This window comes from Quercus lobata, chromosome 9, assembly GCF_001633185.2.
Source record: "Quercus lobata isolate SW786 chromosome 9, ValleyOak3.0 Primary Assembly, whole genome shotgun sequence".
Taxonomy (NCBI): Eukaryota; Viridiplantae; Streptophyta; class Magnoliopsida; order Fagales; family Fagaceae; genus Quercus; species Quercus lobata.
The window spans coordinates 34614793-34641184 of NC_044912.1; the positions used below are offsets into that span (position 1 = coordinate 34614793).

Below are 26392 nucleotides of genomic sequence, written 5' to 3' on the forward strand. Positions count from 1 at the left end.
CTAAAGCCACGTGTTTAAAACGCGGCTTCAAACCAAATTTGAAGCCGCGTTTTAAACACGCAGCTTCAGACCAAATTTAAAGCTATGTCTATAAAACGTGGCTTTAGGGAGGCTAGAGCTGCATTTTATAAACGTGGCCACAGTTAAGGAAAAAAAAAAGAGTTTGCCAAAAAAATTAAATACGGAGGTCCTTAGGCTGCGTTTTTTAATCACGGCCATAGCCCCAGCCCCAAAAATGCGGCTATAGCTCAAAAAAACGCAGCTTCAAAATCCTTCTATGGCCTCGCGTTTAAAACGTGACTTTAAGTTTTTCTTTAAGCCGTGTTTTTAAGAAATGCGGCTTTAGTCTATCTTGGGCCGCTTTTTTTATAGCCGCGGCCTAACAAAACGTGTCCCAAGGCCCCCGCATTTTGTAGTGATGGATCAACAAATTCTTAACTCACAATCTACTCACCATATGTATTTAGGTCAAATAGGATTTCTAAGTGTTTCCAATAGAGATGTCTAGAGTTTGAATTTCTCCTTCCCACTTGAAATGTATCTAAAATAAAAAAATCTTATCCATAGGCATCTTTTGACTTTCAGTTTCCAAACACAATCATCGGATGCTAATGCATGCATCTTTAAACCTCATAAGAACTATAACACTACCCTTATAAAGAAGAAGACCAACTTATGTTGAAGTCACTGAAATAGGAGTTTGAGCCAAATTTTAAGGAAAACCAAACTACTTTTTCACAAGGAAAATATTTTCTTTTACTTATCAAAGAAAAATCTTTTTAATAATAAATTTAAATAGGAGTTTGAGGCAATTTTTAATAAATCTTCACCTTGGGTTAAATTCCATCAAACTCATTCTCTAAGAAGTTTCATTAGGATTAAAATCTTGAGGCCCACACCGCTTGTTAGGATCTTGGGTGTGTGAGAATTGAGAGTTAACATAATTGATTCATCATGTTGGAAAACATCAATGTTTATCAAATTAATCACTCACTTTTGTCACTACTACATGAAAAAAAGAAAAAAGACAAATAGAACAAACATTTTAGAGAGGTTTCTAGTAATACAATTGACCTATCCTACAAAATAAATATCACTTTTCCTAAGGTTATGGTAACTTTATCTATTGTCTCTATGAGATTCTGTAGGTTTGATCAGTTTTTGAATTTTTGATCACCTTATTTTTAATAACACTTAATTTACGATAAAAAGGCCTCAGTTGATTTTCCTGCAGTTTTTGGTGTCTTTTGTCTTTGTTTTATTGGTTGTATATGCAAAATAAATGTAAAGATGCTTCTTTACACCTTATAAAAAAAAGATGCTTCTTTTTACATGGCAATGACAATACAGTCACTTTTATGCAGCTGTGGTTCTTGTGGGTATGATCTAAACCTAAGCTCTTGCAATCGGAACACCTCAACCATTGTTTCTAAATATGGAAAATCTATAAAGAGAGGGATCATTTCTTTCTTTAACATTGATGAGAGCAGATTTACTCAGGTTGATGAAATCCAGTGCATACCCTACTTTTCTAAGAACTCTTGGGGCTTGTTCCGTCGGAGAACCAAACTTCTTTGCCGCAAGTGTGGTAACGATATTGGAATTGCTTACAATGATTTTACATCATCCCAGCGACTTGTATCAGATGTATCAGATTATTATTCCTCAGGCAATGAAGTCTCAAGTTGTAAAAAATATAAGGTTAAAATGCGAGCCTTATAGCCCTCATCTTCTGAGGAATCTGCCACTCAAATTTACATGTGATGTACTCGAGCAAGCTTGTTTTATATGCTCTTTTTCCCATCAAGGAAACATCTGCAACATCAAAAGGGCAAGAGTTCATCTAAAGGTGTCTTCCTTCTGTATTTGGTTGGTGTTTTGCCTTTCTTATCTATGTTGTTACTTGTACATAACAGTTTCCAAAACTGATTTATAAGAAAATTGTTGTTTGAACTGAAAGGGTTTTTGGTTGTGAAAATTTTGTGTAAAACTTTTCCACAGCTAAATTAAGAAAGTGGTGTGATACTTTCCAGAGGTTGAATGATTGATTTGAGTTTGTTGGGGCATCAGTAGTATTGGTGTTTGCCTGTACATGTGTACACGTAGGATGTGAAAATTAGAGGAACATCAGCTTTGGTTTTAGCCCCACAGTTGAAATCACGTGAGAAATCTTGGATAATTTACATATAATTTGACTTAATTAATTAACTTAGTAATTGAATTAATTAACTAAGGTCAATTTATAACCTAACATATAATATAATGTGCATATATTATACTATGCATGTGACAGGTTGAGCAGCTCATTTCGGCCACATGCATAACTTATGCAAAGCAAATCATACTTTGGAAGACAATTAATTAAGAACCTAATTGCCTGCAGGGGATATTTTGTACTTGATATGATATTTAATTAGACCTATAAATATGAACCTTTAAAACTTACGGTGAAAGAGCACCAAAATACTAAATAATATTCTTTTTTTACTATCCTTCTCTCCTCTGCTGCTTTGAGTCAAAATCCTTGCTTTTTTTAAGGACATCAATTTTTACTAGTTGAGTCAATTTTATTAAGACCACAATTTTCTATTAAAGATTTCTTTACAGAAAATTTGATTGCAAATTAACCGTTGACCAAACTCATAGAGATTAATCTGTATGATACAAGTAGTCAATGGTTTCATCTCTTTATGTACGTTGGAACCTATGTTGCACGGACACGAACACGAGGATACAGCAGTTTTTGAAAAATAAGGACACGACACAGCGGGGATACGGCGGTTAAATAATTAATTAAATTTTATATTTAGGCATATTTTTTAATATTTTTAGACATAAAATATGTTTATGTCTAGAATTTAAATTATGTAAGAACTACAAATAAGTAAACTAACACCCAAAGTAGTACAATAATACACATAAAATGTTTAGAGTACAAACCATAAAAGGATAACAAGTTCAACGTCAAACTAAAAACATAAAAGGATAACAAGTTTTAAACTTTCAGGATTATCACAGAACAACAACATCATCGTCATCAACATAGTCATCATTCTCAACTATACTTGTCTCCATCTCTGGCTCATCTAGTCTGAGATAAGCAATCTCAAGCAACCTAGGTCCTCCAAATGGTTCATCCCAATTATCTCCACCAATGTCCCACTTCTTAGATTCTCCTGTAATGTACTCGGGCCTCCTCCTTGAAAGAAGTCAAAGATTAGAATGAACAAACACTAAATCTTCAGCACATTTAGGAGTAATTCTATTTCTTCTCATACAATGGATGAAGCCATATGTACTCCAATTCCTCTCAGCATATGATGATGAGCAAGGCCGTCCAAGAAGCTTTAGAACTAAAGTTTGAAGCACTGGTAAACTGGACCCATAAGTTGACCACCAAAGCATTGGATCGTAGGTCCACCTATCCTCCATGTTATCATCATCATAAGCCTTAATTCCTTAAAACAAACCAAACTCCATATTAACATTCTTCCTATCATCAATATCAGGGAAGATCCTTTTGAGGCACTTGTTTCTCTCCGCTGCAATTTTAGCATCCTTATGTGGCGCAACACGGCCTCTGACTTCCTCAATCCATTAATTAGTATAATACCTAGTTAAAAGCAAATAAATAAGTACAACTAATGAGTTTAGTTTATTTGTTTGGAAATGCCTAAAGAATATAAATGAAAAGATTAAAGAGATAGAAAAATTACTTCGGATTCAAGGATTGGGCTAGGCAATGAAGTGGTGTGCAATTTTTAGTCCACCGTTCAATGAGCATATTGAGTACCACATCATAGAATGGAGACTCCTCATAGTCTTCCTTGCCTTCATGCTCGTATATTTCTTTCTTTACATTTTCAATCATGGAATCCCACATTTCATACAGCTTATTGAGAATAGGTGCATCCGTGTCAGCCACTTGAAGCATCTCATAAATAGGTCCTGTGAATCTTAGAATATATGCAACCTTGTCTCACCACAAATCATTCAAAACATAATCCCTCACAGTTTGAGCTTTTCCTACATCATCTTCTCTATATGACATTCATTCCTCACTAATGACCATATTTCGAAGATTATGTTTTACTTGAAACAATCTTTTAAGTATGATGATTATTGAAGCAAATCGTGTTTCAACAACAGCAAGTAACTTCAAAGGGGAATATGAATTAAAAATTGCTAATCTCATAGAATGATTTGTGATGAAAATACGAATGAAAGTTGCCTCATCTGAAACTTGTGCAATCCAGTTACATTCATTATATGCAACCTCATTCTGCAAAGAGTTCTTAGGTGCACATATATTCCTTAAGGCCAAATTGAGGGTATGCACAACACAAGGTGCCCAAAATATATGAGGATATTTAGCTTCAATAATAGATCCTGCAGCCTTCATAACAGAGGCATTATCAGTAATAATTTGGACAACATGTTGATGCCTAACCTCACCAATGACCTTTAGAAACAAGTCAGCAATGAAGCGCTTGTCTTTGTACTCTTTGGTACCATCAATGGATTTGATAAAAAGTGGCTCTTTCTCTGATGTAGCCATAAAATTGATAAGTGGCCTTTTTTGTACATCTGTCCACCCATCACTTACAATGCTTAAACCCTTTTCTTTCCAAGTGTCTTTAATTGACCTCAACAACTTCTCAATATGTGCCCTCTCTTTTTGCAACAGAGTTGTTCTTAATTTATTGTAACCCGGAGGAATATAGCCCGCTAAATTATTATTAGCTGCAAATTTGATCATCTCAATGCAATATGGGTTCTTAGCAAAGTGAAAGGGTAAACTAGCAGAATAAAATGTCCTAGCAATAAGAGAATCTAATTGCTCTCGACATTGATTGTTAAAAGTCCTCTCCAAAGGAGAATTCCCAAGCCCCCCTTTTTTTTTTGAAAAAATGGATGACTTGTAGCTGTACTACTCTCCCTACTGCCCAAATTAAGACTAGTAGGAGAATCAGTTGGTAAAGACACTAGCTTAGGCTTCTTCAATCTACGCGAAGATTCCTCATACAAATCTTCTAATTTCTGCATTTCATTCTAATACTTATCTCCAATCTTGGCACATGGTTGTATTCCAAACTTAGACAGTTTTAACAAGTGTGCGTTCACCCTTGAATAAGACCCCTTGAAAGTTTTTTCACAATAGTTACATCTGAAAGCAACATTCCCACCACCAACACTTGCTTTTTCTAACTTAGTAACATATTTCCATAGAGGAGCAGCAGCTGTCTCAGCTGATGATTTTTCACTTTTAGTTTCAGTATTCATTTTAGTAAAATCACCTACAATATTTAACTTTAATAAATAAATAAAACTATAGTAGGACACACAAAAACAAATTTATAAGTTATAACTTATATAAAAAAAAAAAAAAAAAAATAGGACAGAGGGCACCCATAGCAGCAGTGAAAAAAAAAAGCGTTATAGCTTATATAAATAAGTGAGTAACAGTACACCCACCCATTCACCAAAATTAATATTTGAAAGAAAGAAAGAAAAAAAAAACAAAACAAAGAGAGAGAGAATCAAGAGATCGGACTTGTTGTCCACGCCGAGAGAGAGAGAGATTGGAAGGGATAGAGGACAGAGGGCATGACGTTGACGTTGGAGCTCGCCAATTGGCCCGGTCTAACTTCGGCGAGGGACAGAGGGCAGCGGCAGCGACAGAGGGAGGGTGGGTTGAGAAGAACTTGAGATGTGGTTTCAACTTTCAGTCTAAGAGACTCTAAACTTGCTTTATTGTTTGAGGGTTATCACCAAATCAATGGTATTGGTAAGTCCACCTGTCAAAATTTGTGATTTTTTTTTTCACTGCTGGCGTGTCGGAGCCGCGTCGGCACTGTGTCGGAGTTGTGTCGGAGAAGCGAAAAAAAAAAAGAGACACCGCCGGACACCAGAATCCGACGCGTTGTACCCGTTCCGGTGTTCGACATGTGTTGGACACCGACACGACGCCAAAAATAGCGTGTCCGTGCAACCTAGGTTGGAACCCCAAACACGGAACTCTACCCAAGTCTTTTGGTTTGAAATTGAATAGTTATCGGCATACAAGTAAAAGCTCACAATTTCTTCCCTATATCTTTTATTTAAATTGTTTTGGAATTATTTCCACCACCCATTTCTGGTTATTTCACTTCGCTTTGTGGTCAAACATCCTAGCTTGTGTCAATCAAATCGTGTTTGTTGGGTCATGGGTGGTAAAGTTCCAATCATGACCAAAACAAATGTTCAAACTTTTGTAATTCTTATCAGATTCAGATGATTTATAAGCCAAAGATAGATGTCCAGGCGCATAAAAGATGTGTAAAGTAGAGTACAAATATGGATTAAAGTTCAAAGATTTAAATGGCAAAAAGTTTAGCTCCAATCTTCTTCCTACCCCCTAGTTTGAAAAAATTAAACTTTGTTGTGTAAATAGCAACTAGGATTCAAATCAATAACAAATTAACAAGCACAAGCACAAACAAAAAACATTAAATTTTTTTTGAAAAAATTAAACTTTTTGCTGTTTGGATAGCACCCTAGGATTCAAATCAATAACAAAATAACAAGCACGTAAATTTAGGTGGTTCAACAATAGTAAACACATAGTTACCACTCCATAAATTAATGTTGCGGCTGTTAGGAATGAATATCCAAAAAGATCCAAATTGTCAACAACTTTTTCTTTCAAATTATTTGTTTAAATACAACTTATTATTATTATTATTATGAGTTTGAGTTAGCTTAATGGTTTGATTTCCAATTAGTGTCTTGATATGAATTATTACTGATAGATACAAGAATAAATGATTGTCCATCTAATATAACGGTTACGAAATTAATGGAGCATTGATAACACCGCTGTAACGGACGAAAGCAATGGACATAAAGACTGTTAACAAGACCATGAATAACCATCAGGTCAACAGGAATGTTACGATTGGCATAAAAACAATCATAATAGGAGCCCATTGGCTACAAATAGGAAGGTGATATATACCAACCTCCATAAACAGGGAAAGGTACCCAATTCTTTTACTAAAATCAATTCTCATACGCCTTACAACACAACTCTGAGTATCTGATTTAGACATCGGAGGGTCCTTGGTAAGCACCATCCCAATGTTATTATTCAAGAAGTCTTTCATATTTTGCAGGTGGCGTTTGGTCATCCCTTATGTCTGGATGAAGAATTCAACTGACGATCGTTGACATCATCAATCACATTTTAGTAACCTCTACTTACTTCAAAATAAACATGAACCGACAGATATGGACCTATTGGATAGACTTCCTAGAATTTTAAACTAGTCTAAGTTGCATAATATTCATCATCACCAGAATTCAAAGATGAAAGCGAAGTATAGGCCTTTGACAGCCTGGAATAGATATAGCCATATAGGATAGGGTAGTGCACTTTTCCTTGCAATATATATAGACATCAAACTTTCGTTCTTGGTTTCAGTATTATTTGCGTCTCTCTTTCTTTATCCAATATGGAGTCTCCTACCATTCTCAAGTTCACAATTTCTCTCCCTTTCTTTTGTATGCTTTTGTTGTTTGCTTCCACAATGAATCCTGTATTTGGTTTGAAAAGGTGCAACTTTCCAGCAATTTTTAACTTTGGTGACTCAAATTCTGACACCGGTGGATTGTCTGCTTCCCTTATAACAACACCGCCACCTTATGGGGAGACCTATTTTCACAAACCTGCTGGAAGGGCCTCCGATGGCCGGCTCATGATCGATTTCATGGGTATGTACCTCGTTTCTTTTTAGTAGATTTTAGTTTTATAAACTAAGAATTTTGGAATTAGATCCTCATAGTTACTGTTGCATAAAAACCTTGTCCTTTCTTTATATGCAAAAGTTGAGTAAGTGAGGTCGTTTAGTTATCAATGTTAGTGTTAGACTGTTAATGACAGAAAGTATTGCGTTTTGTTCTGTTAAATATTGCGCAAATAAAAAGAAAATTGGTCAAATAAAAAACATAGTACATAGATAAAGTTTGCACTACTAAGTAGGTGGTAGGCCCATGAAGATCCATAGACACTCATTTTCTCATTGATGGTCCCTTTTTTTATCCACATTAAAATGATAGAACAACCAAAGCGCGAAGGTAGAATCATGGGTTATTTATGGTTCCTGGTAAAAGATGTTGTTAGGATATTCGTTATTAAGTTATTTTAGAAAAGTTTTAATACATCTTTAATTAGAAATATAGAAGATTTTAAAATAAATCATTTGCTTTTTTCTTTTCTAATAAAAAATAGGGGTGGCAAAATCAACCCAAACTCATTTGCCCACTCAAACCTAATCACTTAAATGAGACCCAAATCCACCTAATTATTATTAATTGGGTTAAATGGGTATTAACCCATTATGATTCAAGTATCATTTCTACAAATCACCTAACTCTAAAATAACCTAAAACCTAAAAAAGACCAAAATAACCCCTAAACCCAAAGATTAGCAAAATACCCCCGAAACCTAAAAAATGATCAAAATACCCCTAAACCTAAAAAAGACCAAAATAACCCTCCTAAACCTCAAAATTACCAAAATACCTCCCTAAACCTAAAAAATGATTGAAATACTCCCAAAACCTAAAAAATGACAAAAATACCCCTAAACCTAAAAAATAACCAAAATACCACTAAAACCTAAAAATTGACCAAAATACCCCCTAAACAAAAAAATGACCAAAATACCCCTAAAACATAAAAGATGGACCAAAATACCCTTAAACCTAAAAATTATCAAAATACCCCATAACCTAAAGAAAATTACTGAAATACCCCTAAAACCTAAAAATTGATCAAAATACCCCTAAACCTAAAAAATGACCAAAATACCACCTAAATCTAAAAATGAAAAAAATACTCCCGAAACCTAAAAATCACCAAAATACCCACTAAACCTAAAAATTGACTGAAATACCCCTGAAATCTAAAAAATGACCGAAATACTCTCGAAATCTAAAAATTACCAAAATACCTCTTATACCTAAAAAATGATCAAAATACCCCTGAAATCTAAAAATCACCCGAAATGCCCCGGAAACCTAAAAAAAATGACCGAAATACCCATGAAACCAAAATATGACCAAAATAACCCCTAAACCTAAAAATGGCCAAAATACCCCGAAGCCTATAAAATGAAAAAAATGCCCCTTAAACTTGTAAGACGATAAAAATACACACTAAACCTAAAAAATGACCAAAATCTCCCCAAAATCTAAAAAATGACCAAAATACTCCCTAAACGTAAAAAATGACCAAAATACCTTGTAAACCTAAAAAATGACTAAACTACCCTTGAAGCCTAAAGAATGACCGAAATATCCCCAAAACCTTAAAAATGACTAAAAGACCTCCAAAACCTAGAAAATTATAGAAATAGCCCCAAAATGTAAAAATTAACGAAACACCCCTAAAACCTAAAATATTAGTAACATTCCCTCGAAACCTGTAAAATGACTAAAATACTCTTAGAACCTTCAATTGGACTAAAACACCCTCAAAACACCCAAAATACCCCAATCCCCTATTTTGTAATTTTAGAGGCTTTAGGTGTATTTTTTTTTTCCATCTTATACGATTATTGGTATTTTGGTCATTTTAGATATTTTGAGGGGGTATTGGGTCTTTTTATAGGTTTAGAGCTATTTTGGTCGTTTTAGCGGTTTCAGGGTATTTTTGGTACTTTTAGAGGTTTCGGGTTATTTGTGATCATTTTAGAGGTTTTGGGTTTATTTGGGTTATTTTAAAGGTTTAGGAGCATTTTCATCATTTTATAGGTTTGAGGGTATTTTAGTCATTTTTAGGTTTCAGGAGTATTTTGGTCATTTTTTAGGTTTAGGGGGGGTATTTTGGTCATTTATAGTTTTAGGAGTAATTTGGTCATTTTTAGGTTTTAGGAATATTTTGGTCATCTTATAGGTTTCGAGGGGTATTTTGGTCAAATTTTAGACTTTAGGTTTATGTGGTATTTTGGTTAATTTTTAGGTTTCAGGGATATTTTGGTCAATTTTAGTTTTTTTTTTTTTTTAATAGCATTGTTGGTCTTTTTTAGGTTTAGTGGGTATTTTGGTAAATTGAAATGATTTTATGAGTACTTGGTCATTTTCAAATTTTAGTGGCATTTTGATAATTTTGATTATTGGGTAATTGGGTGGGTTGGGGTTTACCCATAATAACTGGGTTGGGTTGGGTTTAGGTTTTTTATTTTTTATTTTTTTTAGAGAGTTTCAACCTATGGCGTCCACTCCTACTAATAGTTTTTTATTATTAGATCAAGACACCTAATCAATTTTTTTGGTGTAGGCAAGGATTGCTTAGATCTCTTATTTAATCATCAGAGACTTTACTAGTTGAGATAACTGAAACTCATGGGTTGGGTTTAGGTTAGAAGTAATTATTTAAATGGGCAATAAATGGGTAAATGAGTTTTATGTACCCAATCAAATTATGCCCACCCCAAAATCACCCAAACTCACCCATTTGACACCCTTAAAAAAATTTCTAATAATATTTTATAAACCAATACTCTTAGGACATCTGTTAATTTTTTCTTTTTAGTATCATAATATGTTGCTCCAACATCATAATTTGAAAGTTGGATATAAAAGTGAAGTTAAATTTTTTTTTTTAAAAATTGTGAAATTTATTATTTCCACAGCATTGTTGAAATTAATTTAATTCCCATTATAAGCTTTATGCCTAATTATCAACTGTTTGATCACTCACATTGTATGGTTGCAGCAAAGAGTCTTGGTCTCCTTTATCTGAGTGCCTACCTTGATTCCTTGGGGACCAATTTCTCACACGGTGCAAATTTTGCCACTACTGCATCCACAATCAGACTACCAACCAATATTATACCTGCTGGTGGATTTAGTCCCTTCTACCTCCATATACAGTACTCACAACAATTCGTGCAGTTCAAATCCAGATCACAAATGATTAGGAAAAAAGGTAAATTCAGTAACAACAAACTTTAGTTACACTTTCTTAGGTGTTATGTACTGTATTTTCTAATTAAATTCAATGATTGATTTTGATTAATATTTTATTTACAGTTTCTTAGATGTTATATATATTAAAATTTTTAATTAAATTCAAGTATATGGTTGTATTTAATTAGAAAAAGATAGTGATCATTTATTTAATTATCTTTTATCATAAAATGATAGTTACAGATTTGTAGCGCCTTAGGTGTTCTAAGATTACTATTGCTTTTGTCAAAGGCCTTGTAAATTAATTGATACCTCTTTATGTTTCCAACAGAGATATCCAATATTTAAACATGTGAATTTATTAATAAATAAACCACATATTTGAATTTAGTAGTCTTTATGGAAAGATTTGCTACATCAATTGATATAATCACATGGTAGGTTACAATAGGGGATGAGAATGAGAAATTCAAACTTTGGATATTTTCATTAAAAACATCAAGAAATGCAGGAGATGTTAGTTAAGTTACAATACTCTTGGCACATGGTAGGAACTTAAGGTACAACATTTAAGAAAATGTATTTAGGGTAAAATTTTAAAATGCATAAACATCATATTATGTATTGAAAAAGTTTATAAATATAACAAAATCTTACAGCATTTTTACAATACCATAGTTTTGAGTTGTGGTGGGTAAAATTTGATTTTATTATGACTTATAATAAGTTGACATGTTAGCTTGTTGTGAAGATGTAATATTTTGTTGTGCTCGTAAAATACCTCATATATTTGTTGAGAATTGAGGAGCTTATAACCATCTCTATTATCAAATGCATTTTTGGTTTATATTGGGCCTCTAAATTTAGGGTTTAGGGTTTAAATCCTTTAAATTTCTTGTAGGAGGAATATTTGCAACTTTAATGCCCAAGGGGGATTATTTTTCAAAAGCATTATACACATTCGATATCGGCCAGAATGATCTTGCTGAGGGGTTCTTTGGTAACATGACCATAGAGGAAGTCAATGCTTCTATCCCTGATATAGTAAACAAGTTCTCCATTAATGTTAAGGTAAATTTATACTATGATTAGTCATTGAAAAAAGGCTGGCTTGGCCTTGGCGCACTACTTTAAGAAGAAACATGATCACTTGTTAAACTAATTAGAAAAAAGGAAAAAATAAAAAAACAAACAAACAACAACAACGAAAAGACAAAAAAAACAGGTAAATAAATTTTTTTTCCTGGAAAAATATATAAAAATTGCAGGAATAAATTCATTGTGAGTTTGTGTGTGTTTTTTTTTTAATATATATGCATAATTTGACATAATTTTAAATAAAATATAATTTAATAGAGCATTAATTACACTTTAGCGTGTGACTTTAGAGTATTCATTAACTAAGTCTTTTTTTAATGCTAATCAAGTGATGTTATGACATAGAATATATATAATTTGGGAGCTAGATCGTTTTGGATCCATAACACGGGACCAATTGGCTGCCTTCCCTATATTTTGGCCAATTTTCCATCAGTTCAAAGGGACAGCTATGGTTGCGCAAAGTCTTATAATGATGTAGCTCAATATTTCAACCACAATTTGAAGGTGGCCATAGTTCAACTCAGGAAGGATCTTCCATTAGCTGCAATCACATATGTGGACGTCTACTCTGTCAAGCACTCTCTATTTACTAAACCAAAGGAATATGGTAAGCCCCATAGTTTTTTACATTGAAAATTATATAACAAAAAATTATTAGTAATTAGGGACAGAGACATCTTGATGTTTTCAACGGCAACATCCAAGATTTAAATTGCTCATCCTTCAACTATTGAATATTTTCAAAGAAATACTGAGATGCTTATTAGCATTTTTCATCTTTTTTTTTTCAAACATTTATTTAAAATGAATTATTCTTAAGTGGCATAATAAAATTTTATGAAAATTGCTCATCCTTCAACTATTGAATTGTCAAAAAATTTCCCATTATTACTTGAAAATATCAGGATTTGAGCTTCCTCTCGTTGCTTGTTGTGGCTATGGTGGCATGTACAATTATAGCAGTAGTGTTGGTTGTGGAGGAACAATCACAGTCAATGGAAGCCAGATATTTGTTGGTTCATGTGAACGCCCCTCAGTTAGAGTAAATTGGGATGGGGTTCACTATACAGAGGCTGCGAACAAGTTTGTTTTCGACCAAATTTCAACCGGAGCCTTTTCAGATCCACCAATACCCTTGAAAATGGCTTGTCACAACATTTAGATTCATAGGCACAGCTGCACAAGCACCTATATATAAATCAAAATAATCTTGTACTGCAAGTTATTATGCACTCTTTAATTATGGTCTCCCATATAGATATTGGCTTAATTCTGAAATAGCCTGCTATGTACTTAAGATAGTCCTGTTATATAATTTGCAAAAGCGGAAGCTTTAATATCAATTTGTTGAGAATAGCGGAGGCATAAATATCTATTTGTTGTGTGTATAGCCAAATAACAATGAGTTTATGCAAAATAGAAATAGAAAGAAAAGAAACAATCATACTAGAATACAAAAATTTACCTGGTTTGGCCTTTAGTCTAAATGCATGGATAGTGTTGAGAAGAAAGTTTCATCAGCAAAAGGAGATTACAAAAAGTGGTACCAAAACACTCTAATGAAACCCAAATTCGAAATACTCCCAAAGAGCCCTCACTCACAAGAAGCAAGTGACTAGGAAAACCTGAAAATCTTTAGAATAAAGTCACAGCTTAAAACTCTTCCAAAATAATTGAGAATAGAGAAAACCCTATTCTACTTTTGCGGTTAGGGTTGCTTCACATGTAATTGCATTACTAGTGTATATATTATGGAAAAATGATAATGCAATTAATTTTTTTGATAATTTTTTATATTTCCTATGAAAGTGGTGTTAAAACTTTTCTAATATGATTTATTAACAATTGCCCTATAAGCACCCGTTAACATGACTCATACATTAATTAGCATAAAATAGAAGTCAGCTAGGGTTGCTTTACATGTCCTACGTAGAGTACAACTCAAAGTCTTACATGGTTAAGACATTATGCTATGCACCCACGTATAAACTTATTCAAGCCACCAATCATAAGCATATAAACTAGAATGAAAAAAATGATCACATTTAAATGAACTTTGGTTTTTTCTTCTTCTTCATTTTGATTATTTTGGAAGATTGGATGTGAAGCTATATGAATGGTAACCTTGTTTTTGAAGTACAATTCGTATTAAGATCTGTTAAGATGTTTTAGCTGGTGACCTCACAAAAAAGTTGTCGCCATTGATCTAAAATTTGCCATTGTTGATGAATGAGAAACGGTTGTTTGTTTCTTGGTCTTCTAGAAAGCAAGGTTTTATCTCTCTCTCTCTCTCTCTCTCTCTCTCTCTCTCTCTCTCTTTTTGAGAAAATTCTAGTAAACAAGTGATTTTTACCAAGTAGTAATTGGTTTACGAGTGTCCCTAAAGTTAGCCCACTCTGTCTCATGACATGCGTGCAATTGGATTAAACTATCAGATGTCATGAAATTCTTTGGCCCGGTGTTTTTTTTTGGTCATAATAACAGAATTTTCTGTTTGGATTTTATTATTTTTTGTACTAAAATATTCTTATACAGATTCTTAAACTCTCTAAAATACCCCTATTTTCTATGAAATCGTGTCTAAGTTTGGGTCTTTAGCATAAAACGACACCGCTTCATTGTCTTCTTTCTTATTTATTTTGAACTACAAGCTTGACAGTTGCAATGTTCTTGATAAGTTTCAACAAATTTCTATATTGGGTTAGTCTTCCTCAACACTTCCCCTGGAGTTGGGGTCAATATTCATGATACCCAACTTGCCAAGAAGAAATTCAGTTTGTGATTGTTAGAGTGCTTAACAAATTTGTTGGTTGTAAGTTTGTTGAGACATGCGGTCTAGATTAACTCGTTTTGAAGTTTCTACCATAAGGTATAATGGTAATTTATTTCTATGTGCTTTGTGCATTCATGGAAAATTGGATTTGAATCTATATGAATGGAAAACCTTCTTGTCATAGTATAATTGTGTCAGTTATGAGAGTGATATATTAAGGTCTGCTAAGAGAGGTTTTAGCCTATGCATGGACACAGACACAGATATGAGTATAGGTACGACACGATGACACAAGCAGTTTTTGAAAACTTATAACATGATATGGCAAATAGAACACCGTTACGACCCCAAATGAAGTGTCTGTGCATCCTAGGTTTTAGCCAGATGACCTAACAAAAAAGTTGTTGCCATTGATCTAAATTCTACCACAGCTATAAGCTAATGAATGCTAGACTTTTTTTTTCTTGGTTTTTTAGGAAACAAGTGAGTGACCAAGTAGTATGCTTTATCCAATAATCGATTTACGAGTGTCCCTATATTTAGCTGAAGATGTGTCATAATATGCTTGCAATTGGCTTGGTAATTATGGTTAAGTATATCAGTTTATCCAATTAGTCGAAGGTAGGATGGGGGATTTGGAATGGGTCTCCATCACCTCATTGAGTGACAAAGTTTGCTCCATTGGGACTTAGATCTAAAAGTTTTAAAAGAAATTTTGCAAATAGATGAAAAATACTCCAATTAATGTACTTAATATATAAAGAGACTTGATTTTTTCCAAATGCATATTTTGCTTACTTATTACTAACAATACTTGTCATAATGGCAAATGTAGAAAGAAGTTTTTCAAATTAAAATTAGTAAAATTCTATTTAAGGTCGAATATGTAACATGAAACTAATGAAAGATTAAGTGGATTAACTAAAATATCAACAAAAAAGAAATGTTAGTGTAACTTGAATATAAAAATTTAAGTAGTAATTCTATCTCAAAAAGTAAGAAAATTAGATTTTAAATAAAAAATAAAAATAAATTTTTAATTAATATTTAAATATAAAAAAAGTTTCCACTTTGGCTCAAAATTTGTTAAGTTGGCTTTTTAAAATGACCACAAAATATAGAGATCAAAATGATAATTTCACTTTCATAAAAATATATACTTCATTCTCAACCAAACAAAAAAAAAAAAAAAAACTTTATATTTATGTGAAAAAATAAAATTTTATTTTCTATTTCATAAATTTTCTATCTTGTATACTTTTATTGGAACAAGCGAATGGAACCCCAAATACGGAACCCTACCAAAATCTTTGGGTTTGAAAGTGAATCATTGTCCATGCACAAGTAAGCTCACAATTTATTCCCAAATATCTTTTATTTAATTTGACAAGGAACTTTTTTCATCACCTATATTTCGGGTTATTCTTATTTCACTTCGCTTTCAGCTTTCAGGTCAAACATCCTGGCTTGTGTTCAGCCTTTAGTTCCCAATCAAATCGTTTACTTTTTTCTACCTAAAATTAAAAAAAAAAAAAAAATTGTTTACCTTTATTTATTTTTAAACTACAAATTGTGTACGGTGGGTGTTAAAGTAATCATGAACATTATAGGGGTGTGTTGGTTCGGTTTCGGTCGGTTTTCTAAGTGTTGGCCAACCAAAACCGAAATTTTCTGTTTGTGAAATTCTCAACTGAAACCGACCGAAGTAATTGGAAAACCATCGGTTTTGGTTGGATTTCGGTTTCGGTCGGTTTCGGTGGGTTTTTTCGGTTTCCTTATCATTTATTTTCTAAGAAAGCAAACAAAGAAAAAAAATGAACAAACCCAGAAAATCCCTTTGCTTTCCCACGTTTTCTCACCGCCCAAACACCAAGCTGTAGCAAACACAAGACCAAAAAAAAAAAAAAGAGAGAGAGAGAGAGAGAACGACGAAGCAGCGTACCGACGAAGAAAGCAAACAAACCCAAAAAATAACGGCGAAGCAGCGTACTAGTGGGTTTTTTCGGTTTCCTTATCATTTATTTTCTAAGAAACCAAACAAAGAAAAAAATTAACAAACCTAGAAAATCCCTTTGTTTTCCCACGTTTTCTCACCACCCAAACACCAAGTACCAAGCAAAGTAGCAAACACAAAACCAAAAAAAAAAAAAAAAGAAATAAAAAAGAGAGAACAAAGAAGCAGCGTACTAGCGAAGAATGTACTGAAGCAGTGTGATAGAGAGAGAGAAACAGCGGCGTGATGGAGAGAGAGAGAAATGGAGGCATGACACTATGACAGAAAGAGAGAGATGGGGAGGAAGAGAATGACTGGAGAGGGAAAGGGGAGAAGAGATGGCTGCTATTGAAGATTGAAGAGAAAGAAAGACAAATGCTGAAAATAGGATTAGGGTTACAAAGCAAACCCCAAAATGACGTAGTTTTGGTAATAAGGAGAGGAAAAATAAAAAGGCTATTACTAAGGGTCGAACTTGGGTTGACTAGAGACAAGCGTGTGTCCTTGCCACTAGGATAGTAGGAACTTTGTTGAAATAATTTGTACAAATTATTATTTAATATATTTCGGTTCGATTTGGTTGGTTCGGTGTATTAGAATTTGCTGCCGAAAATCGAACCGAAATTTTCGGTTTTTTATATAATAAAACCGAAACCGAACCGAACCGAAACCGAACCGAACCGAAATCGAACCGAAATTTTTGCATCGGTTTGGTCAGTTTGAAGCGTTTTTTCGATTTGTCGGTTTTTTACACACCCCTAATGAACAAATCATATGTTCAACATTTTGGGACTCTATCAGATTCAAATGACTTGAAAGACAAAGATAGATGTCCACTAGGCACATAAAAGATGGTTTCAGATAACTTGGTAAGCCAAAGATGTATAGTTGTCCACCAGCACATAGAACATGTGTTAGAGTAATATATAAGAGAAAATATTTATACACAACTTTGAGTCATAATTTTTGTTATTATCGTGATATGGATGATTGATGGAGTACAGCTAGTGGCGATTCCAGGAAATTTTGTCAGGGTATTCCTCAACAAGCATGAATTACACAATTTAATAAAAAGAAAATTTTATGTATCGATAACAACAACAATAAAAAAATATGCAAATACATAAAATTTAAAATTTTCTTCTACGAGTTTTCATATTTTGAAATCTTTGCATGATAGTTTCATTATCAATGCTACAAGCTACATCTTTTTCAATATACACAATTAAACAATCATTCATCCACTGATCTCCCATTCGATTGCGCAGTTCATTCTTTATATATTCCATTGCTGAAAAACTTCTTTCTACTGTTGCAGTAGCAACTGGAAGGGTCAAAGCTAGCTTCACAAGCAAATAGACTAAAGGATAAGTCTCATGCTTCCTTGTGCTCACTAACTTTTCAGCAAGTTCACTAACTCCTTGAAGCTCTAAAAAGAAGTCGTTGCTGCGCATATCAAAAATGTAATTCTGTAGTTGAGAGTCAAGTGCCAAAATATCTGTCCCAAGAAAATCAAAGGGATAGAACTTAGCTAGATGAATCAACTTTTCCTTATCGAAAGCCACAAATGAATTACTTGGATTTAAGCAAGCCATACAAAGTAGCAAATCGGTATTTGACTCAGAAAAACGGTTGTTAAGCTCTTGAAGTTGTATATCTATGACTGTGTAGAATAGCTCAACACGATAATGATGTAAATTTGTCTTTTGTTGAGTGTTGCGTCGTGACCTCCCACTAACTACAAATGTTTCATCCATGTTCAAGATAGAAATATCATGCGTGGCACAAAAAGAAGATACTTCAGTCAATAAAGAAGATACACCATTCTCCAAATTTTCTTTAATTTTGGCAAATTGTGCATCTCGAAGAGCATCTCGTCTCTTACAAGAGCTTCCAACAACAGTTACTAAATTACTAACCACATAAAAAAATTCAACAATGTTAATGTGATTTTTAGCAACAGCAACAAGTGTCAATTGAAGTTGATGAGCAAAACAATGGACATAAAATGCTGACTTATTCTCTTTCAAAATTAAAGTTTTGAGACCATTGATATCACCTTGCATATTACTAGCCCCATCATAACCTTGCCCACGTAGGTTCGACAAACTCAAATTATGTTCACAAAGTAAACATTCAATAGCACATTTGAGTGACAAAGCGGTGGTACTTGCAACATATACAATACCAAGGAACTGCTCTATAATAATCCCTTTTTTGTTCACATAACGAAGAACGATGGACATTTGTTCTTTCACCGAGATATCACGTGACTCATCAACTAATATTGAAAAGAACCCATTGTCAAGATCCTTGATGATGGCTTTGGATGTTTCCCGTGCAATTGCATTCACAATATCTTTTTGAATATCCGGGTGGGTAAGCTTGCAATTTTTTGGAGCTGTTTGCAACACTTCATTGATAGATTCATTGTGATCCCCCAAAAATTGTACAAGCTCAAGAAAATTTCCTTTATCACTTGAACCTTGAGATTCATCGTGACCACGAAAAGCTAATCTCCCGCATAAAAGGAATCTTATGCAATCAACTATTGCATTTAATTGAACCCAATAATCATGTTTATCTTTATTTGATTGTTTAACAAAAACACTTTGAATGTGTTGCTTTTCCTTCAATAGATCTTCACCCTTCTTGACAGCTTGGCTATGAGCACTATTAACTCCTCCAACATGGGACTCTAACTTCGCAACCTGATTCCAAAGTTTGAATCCCTTCGTTACAAAAGTATCACCTCCTCCTTGCTTACCAACATCTTGTCGCCCAAATAGGTAGCAATAAAAACAAAATGTCGCATCCTTCTCTATACTATATTCCAACCACTTTCCACCTATATACCAGTCAGATCTAAATCGATGGGGCTTTTCAGAAAAATATGATGCAGGGAACTCATGAAGAACAGGTTGACAAGGGCCTTTTGTTAAATAATGTCTTCTTATTTCATCATGATTATTAGGATGATAAGATGATATCTTTTGTCTTAGCCCAGGATCTGAAGGAAGATTTTCTAAGTTAAAATCAACATGAATTCGCTTAGAAGATGAAGATGAATCTTGCACAGGAGATGAATCTTGCATAGGAGATGAATCTTGCACAAGAGATGAATCTTGGGTACGTGGTTTTCTTATCAAATATTTGTCCATAATTCTAGCAAAAGAATAAACAATAAACTATAAGTTCATTTGAAATATTAATAAAATTATTAATTATTGTTGTTTATTTGCTTCATTAATTTGTTTGTCTTTTATAAACTATAATTTGTTATATTATTATTTCATTAATTATAAAATTATTAATTATTATTTAGCCTAATATAATTTAATTTATTTGTCTTTTATAATGTATTGGTTAATTATATAGCTTTAATTATTGTTGTTTAGCGTAACAATAAACTATATTGCTTTAATTTGTTTGTCATTAATTATACTGCCTTAATTTATTATATTATTTAGCCCCTTGTACACATTACACTAAAAAAACCTAACATTACACATTTTATATGTAGCACAATAATTAAAATAGTGTAATGTACAACATATTACATTGCTTTAATTATTGTGTTCCCGGCCCCATGTGTGATGTGCCCATCAGCCCATCTATCCCCACCCCACTCAATGGACAAGCATAAGCCTTATTGCCTGATGCCCAATCAGAATTGCCTGCCAATCAGAAAATTTCGCAAGATTCACAAATCACAATATTCACTAAAAGACAATTAATATCACACCAACACAGAACACACACTGACCAACACAACACCAACGGATAAAATAAACACTAAAGCCAAATTCAAAAAGACAAAGAACAGGAAAAAGCAAAATATAAATAAAGACAAACAATGATCCATTCGGCCAGCCAATCAGAGAGAGGAGTGATTCATTCGGCCAGCCAAATAGCCAATCAGAGAGAGAGGGAGAGAGAGTTACTGAGTTAATTTAAATAAAGACCAAAGAGAGAGAGACGTTTATTATTTTAGAAAATCACACTCAGTGAGATAAAGAGAGAGAGACTGAGAAACTGAGAGAGAAAAAGAGAGAGAAATTAGAAATACCTTGAGGGAGCTGAAGCTCAGGGAGGGTCCACCGGTCCAGAGGGATTTGCGATTTGCAAGCATCGGGCTACGGCAACGACGACTACGACTGCAATCTGCAATCTGCGATCTGCTAGCACTGAGCAGAGCGATCTGCGACTAGTGACTGCGATTGCGATCTACGGTCTACGATCTGCGATCTGCAATGAGGGGCGAGCTATGGCGACGACGACGAGGAGCGAGCTACGGCGATGACGACGAGGAGCGAGCTACGGCGACCAAGGAGCGAGTATTGGGGTTTTTTGGTTTGGTTTTGCCGTTTTCGTACAGAGGCTCTGTATTGGGGGTTTTTTTTTTTTATAAACACAGTATTTCTTTTGATTTGTTTTGCTTTTGCTTTGTATTGTATAGAATGTATCGTGTATTGGGGATTGGTTTTTTCTGCAGCGATGTGACCGGGGGTACGGTGGGTAAGTTTGATTTCTGATTCTGTGTTGGTTTTTTTTTTTTTTTTTTTTTGAGAATCTGTGGGTGGGTTTGCTCTGTTGGGCTTGCCGTGGGCTTGGCTTGCCACGGTCTTGGTTTTGTTTCAATTTTTTTTTTTTGGCTTTTTTTTGCTTGAAAGTTGAACAGATAAATTTTGGCTTGGCTCTGTTACAATTTTTTTTTTTTGCTTGATAGTTGAACAGATAAATTTTTTATTTTTTTTAATCTGAGGGTGTTCCTAATTTTATGTTGAGGGTGTTCCTAATTTAGCTTAAATATAATTTTTTTTTTATAGTAATTTTTTTTCAGGTTAGGGTGTTCCCAGGAACACCCTGACCTGTGCGTGGCGCCGCCACTGAGTACAGTCGTATAGGTCAAAGCCTTTTAATGTCCAAAAAGATCCATTTTGTCAACAGTTTTTTCTTTCAATTTATGTTCAAGAATCTCACTCTTATTTTAATTTTGTAAGAAGTAAAAAATAAACAATCATAAAAAATCTGTATTCTAGTACACAGACATTTTAAATTATTCTAAGGCCATCAACTTTTTTGTGTTTGTTTATCACTTTCACATGAACTACATTTTGTATTTGTCTATCACTTTCATATAAACTTATTATTATTTTCCCATCACTTACAGTTTGTTATATTAGAGTTGTGGCAAAGTTGTGTGTACAAAAAATTGTGGTCCTAAATTTTCTCCTTGTGAAACCACATCTTACTTCAAAATACGAATGAACCGATAGATTCATTGACCTATAAAAAGATTTCTAGAATTTTAAATTGGTTTTAAGTTAAATAATATTTATCATTAGCAGATTTCAAAGAAGAATGCTGTTAGGACATATGTGAATCAATGTTAGGAACATATGTCAGTCAATATATAATTAGCTAATCCTTTGACAAAACACACTTTACTTGTAATTGGGTAGATCTAGGATGTATTTAATGCTTTAAGGAACAAGATTTCAAGGTCAAGTGTTAAAGCCATGCAAGTCTGTCCAAGAATCAAGTGAAGAAGTGCTAGATTTTAAAGCTCAACAGCTAGTATCTATGGAGATTTAAAAAGCTGTTTCAGCCTGATACTCAATAGCTTTTCAATAGATAGGTTATCTGTCGAGATTTATGAAAATCAGTTTTTCAGAGTTGATTTCACTTCAATCCGTGAATACATACTTGAGCTTTCTTTTCTCACAACCCTAAACATATATAAGGATTGTTTTAAGGGTCATCAAAGGTTGCGCAAGTGTGAAGCAAAGTTGTGTTCATGCAAATTGTGACCGCAGACAGAATTTGCCCTAGTTCATTTTTTTCTTGAAGAAGCTGCTGTGTTTGTACATCGTAGGGTTTTGTAACCAAGGAGTTTCGTGATCTTCATCATGTGATGAACTGATGAACTTTGCAGCCAACGTCTTTCTAAAGTTGGTGAGTAAGCCGCGTACTAGGATCCGTGTATCGAATTGGTTAGTCACATACTGAGAGTCGTGCATTAAAAGAAGAGACTTTCATTACAGAACAAGTCCAATTGGGTATTAGGGTAAGGGTTCAACTATAGGTTGGTATAAAGTATTAGGATTCCTTTACTTGTAACCGCTTATTGTGATAATAGTGAATTTTCGGGAGTGGTGACCTTAAAATCACCCGGTGGGGTTTTTCCAATGTAGGTTTTCCCCATTTGTAAACAAATCACCATGTCAATTTATTTTCCACTACATTTTATCTTAGTTGGTGATTTGTTTGTGCTACCATGCGTATTGCATGCTAATTGAATTAATTAATAACTTGGCTAATTGATTTGTTAATTCATCACAAGGGGTCAATACATTTTTGGCCTATTAAGTGGTATCAGAGTAGGCACACTCTGATTAGGTTTTAATCTTTGTTATGTGATCCATTGACCCATTTTTGTCATGGATAAAGGACAGTCTCTTATTATACCTCATTTATTTGATGGCACTAACTATGTATACTAGAAAGTATACATGAAAGCTTTCTTGCAGTCATTAGATGAAAATGTGTGGCAAGTTGTGGAGATAGACTAGATCGGGCCAAAGGAAGTGCCGGCCGATTGGGATGATGCTAAAATCAAGGCAGCTAACTTCAACAGCAGGGCATTGAATACTTTATTCAATGCAGTCACGAATGAGGAGTTTAAGAAGATATCCTCTACTGAAATTGCTAAGGAAGCATGGACCATTCTCTAGACAACCTTTGAAGGAACCAAGGCTGTCAAAGATTCAAAGTTTCAGAGGCTTACCACGAGCTTTGAAGAGATTAAGATGGAGAAGGATGAGTCATTTGATGAATTCTATGCCAGGCTCAAGGACATAGTGAACTCAGTCTTTAATCTTGGGGAAACCATTCCCGAGCCCAAGATTGTGAGAAAGGTGCTAAGATCTCTACCCGAGAGATTTCATGCCAAGATCACCACGATTGAGAAATTGAAGGATATTGACAAAATTCCTTTGATAAAGTTGGTTGGCAATTTGCAGACCTATGAGTTGGGTTCGACAAGGATAGGGAAATCTAGTAAGGGAAAGAGCATAGTATTGAAGGCCAAGAGCAGTGACACTAATAAGTTTTCAGATGACGAAGATTCTAAGATAGCCCACTCTGTGTCATAACATGTGAGTGTGGTGAATGTCCCTACAGTTAGCCCACTCTGTGTCATAACATGCGTGCAATTGGATTAAACTATCAAATGACATGAAATTCTTTGGCCCCCTTTTTTTTTTTTTTTTGGTCATAATAACAGAATTTCCTGTTTGGATTTTATCATTTTTCATACTAAAATATCTCTATTTTCTATCAAAACTGGTTTATAAGAAAATTGTTGTTAGAACTGAAAGGGTTTTTGGTTGAGAAAATTTTGTGTAAAAACTTTTCCACAGCTAAATCAAGAAAGTGGTGTGATATTTTCCAGAGGTTGAATGATTGATTTGAGTTTGTTGGGGCATCAGTATTATTGGTGTTTGCCTGTACATGTGTACACGTAATATGTGAAAATTAGAGGAACATCAGCTTTGGTTTTAGCCCCGCAGTTGAAATCACGTGAGAAATCTTGGATAATTTACATATAATTTGACCTAATTAATCAATTTGAGCAATTAAATTAATTAACTAAGGTCAATTTATAACCTAACATATAATATAATGTGCATATATTATACTATGCATGTGACAGGTTGAGCAGCTCATTTCGGCCACATGCATAACCTATGTAAAGCAAATCATACTTTGGAAGACAATTAATTAAGAACCAAATTGCTTGCAGGGGATATTTTGTACTTTGATATGATATTTAATTAGACCTATAAATATGAACCTTTAAAACTTACGGTGAAAGAGCACCAAAATACTAAATAATATTCTTTTTTTACTATCCTTCTCTCCTCTGCTGCGTTGAGTCAAAATCCTTGTTTTTTTAAGGACATCAATTTTATATAAGACCACAATTTTCTATTAAAGATTTCTTTACAGAAAATTTGATTGCAAATTGACATGATTTTAAATGGTGAAGTTAACCGTCGACCAAACTCATAGAGATTAATCTGTATGATACAAGTAGTCAATGGTTTCATCTCTTTATGTAAGTTGGATCCCCAAACACGGAACTCTACCCAAGTCTTTTGGTATGAAATTGAATAGTTATCGGCATACAAGTAAAAGCTCACAATTTCTTCCCTAATCTTTTATTTAAATTGTTTTGGAATTATTTCCACCACCCATTTCTGGTTATTTCACTTCGCTTTGTGGTCAAACATCCTAGCTTGTGTCAATCAAATCGTGTTTGTTGGGTCATGGGTGGTAAAGTTCCAATCATGACCAAAACAAATGTTCAAACTTTTGTAATTCTTATCAGATTCAGATGATTTATAAGCCAAAGATAGATGTCCAGGCGCATAAAAGATGTGTAAAGTAGAGAACAAACATGGATTAAAGTTCAAAGATTTAAATGGCAAAAAGTTTAGCTCCAATCTTCCTCCTACCCCCTAGTTTGAAAAAATTAAACTTTGTTGTGTAAATAGCACCTAGGATTCAAATAAATAACAAATTACAAGCACAAACAAAAAACACTAATTTTTTTTTGAAAAGATTAAACTTTTTGTTGTGTAAATAGCACCATAGGATTCAAATCAATAACAAAATAACAAGCACAAAAATTTAGGTGGTTCAACAATAGTGAACACATAGTTACCACTATATAAATTAATGTTGTGGCTGTTAGGTTTTATGAATGTCCAAAAAGATCCATATTGTCAACAACTTTTTCTTTCGAATTATTTGTTTAAATACAACTTTTTATTATTATTATGAGTTTGAGTTAGCTTAATGGTTTGATTTCCAATTAGTGTCTTGATATGAATTATTACTGATAGATACAAGAATAAATGATCGTCCATTATATTAGATGATGATTACGAAATTAATGGAGCATTGATAACACCATTGTAACGGACGAAAGCAATGGACATAAAGATTGTTAACAAGACCATGAATAACCATCAAATCAACAAGAATGTTACGATCGGCATAAAAACAATCATAATAGGAGCCCAATAGCTACAAATAGAAAGGTGATATATACCAACCTCCATAAACAGGGAAAGGTACCCAATTCTTTAACTAGAATCAATTCTCATACGCCTTACAACACAACTCAAGTATTTGATTTAGGCATTGGAGGGTCCTTGGTAAGCACCATCTCGATGTTATTATTCAAGAAGTCTTTCATATTTTGCAGGCGGCGTTTGGTCATCCCTTTATGTTTGGATGAAGAATTCAACTGACGATCGTTGACATCATCAATCACATTTTAGTAACCTCTACTTGCTTCAAAATAAACATGAACCGACATATATGGACCTATTGGATAGACTTTCTAGAATTTTAAACTAGTCTAAGTTGCATAATATTCATCATCACCAGAATTCAAAGATGAAAGCGAAATATAGGCCTTTGACAACCAAGAATAGATATAGCCATATAGGATAGGGTAGTGCACTTGCAATATATATAAAAATCAAACTTTCGTTCTT

The 26392-nt window shown here is 33.8% G+C and overlaps 3 protein-coding genes across 3 annotated transcripts; 1 reads left to right on the forward strand and 2 right to left on the reverse strand.

The window, feature by feature from the left end:
* Positions 1 to 3012: 3012 nt before the first annotated feature.
* On the reverse strand, positions 3013 to 5283 carry LOC115961638. The gene is made up of 4 exons (XM_031080581.1): positions 5166 to 5283; positions 4094 to 4743; positions 3771 to 3973; positions 3013 to 3199 (listed from the first exon to the last, which is right to left on the reverse strand). The coding sequence occupies exons 1-4, from the start codon at positions 5281 to 5283 to the stop codon at positions 3013 to 3015; spliced, it is 1158 nt and encodes a 385-aa protein (XP_030936441.1).
* A 1716-nt stretch (positions 5284 to 6999) lies between these two features.
* On the forward strand, positions 7000 to 13400 carry LOC115962262 (esterase-like). Its single transcript, XM_031081168.1, has 5 exons — positions 7000 to 7752; positions 10760 to 10972; positions 11855 to 12024; positions 12397 to 12661; positions 12960 to 13400. The coding sequence occupies exons 1-5, from the start codon at positions 7494 to 7496 to the stop codon at positions 13214 to 13216; spliced, it is 1164 nt and encodes a 387-aa protein (XP_030937028.1). The 5' UTR covers positions 7000 to 7493; the 3' UTR covers positions 13217 to 13400.
* Positions 13401 to 15483: 2083 nt separating this feature from the next.
* On the reverse strand, positions 15484 to 19915 carry LOC115961640 (zinc finger MYM-type protein 1-like). Its single transcript, XM_031080582.1, has 2 exons — positions 18052 to 19915; positions 15484 to 15521 (listed from the first exon to the last, which is right to left on the reverse strand). Exons 1-2 carry the CDS (start codon positions 19913 to 19915, stop codon positions 15484 to 15486), a joined length of 1902 nt encoding a protein of 633 aa, XP_030936442.1.
* Between the last annotated feature and the right edge of the window lie 6477 nt (positions 19916 to 26392).

Bases quoted from the DNA above. Each gene is read 5' to 3' on its own strand.
- LOC115962262 (XM_031081168.1), top strand. From the start codon at position 7,494: ATGGAGTCTCCTACCATTCTCAAGTTCACAATTTCTCTCCCTTTCTTT. The intron at 10,973-11,854 runs GTAAATTCAGTA...AATTTCTTGTAG, and splicing joins ACAAATGATTAGGAAAAAAG to GAGGAATATTTGCAACTTTA. The intron at 12,662-12,959 runs GTAAGCCCCATA...TGAAAATATCAG, and splicing joins TACTAAACCAAAGGAATATG to GATTTGAGCTTCCTCTCGTT.
- LOC115961638 (XM_031080581.1), bottom strand. From the start codon at position 5,283: ATGAATACTGAAACTAAAAGTGAAAAATCATCAGCTGAGACAGCTGCT. The intron at 4,744-5,165 runs GTAACTATTGTG...TCAAATTTGCAG, and splicing joins TGGGAATGTTGCTTTCAGAT to CTAATAATAATTTAGCGGGC. The intron at 3,200-3,770 runs GTGGACTAAAAA...ACTTCTTTCAAG, and splicing joins CTCAATATGCTCATTGAACG to GAGGAGGCCCGAGTACATTA.
- LOC115961640 (XM_031080582.1), bottom strand. From the start codon at position 19,915: ATGCAAGATTCATCTCCTGTGCAAGATTCATCTTCATCTTCTAAGCGA. The intron at 15,522-18,051 runs GTTTAATTGTGT...TAAAACTTTTAG, and splicing joins AGATCAGTGGATGAATGATT to ATCTAAGTCCCAATGGAGCA.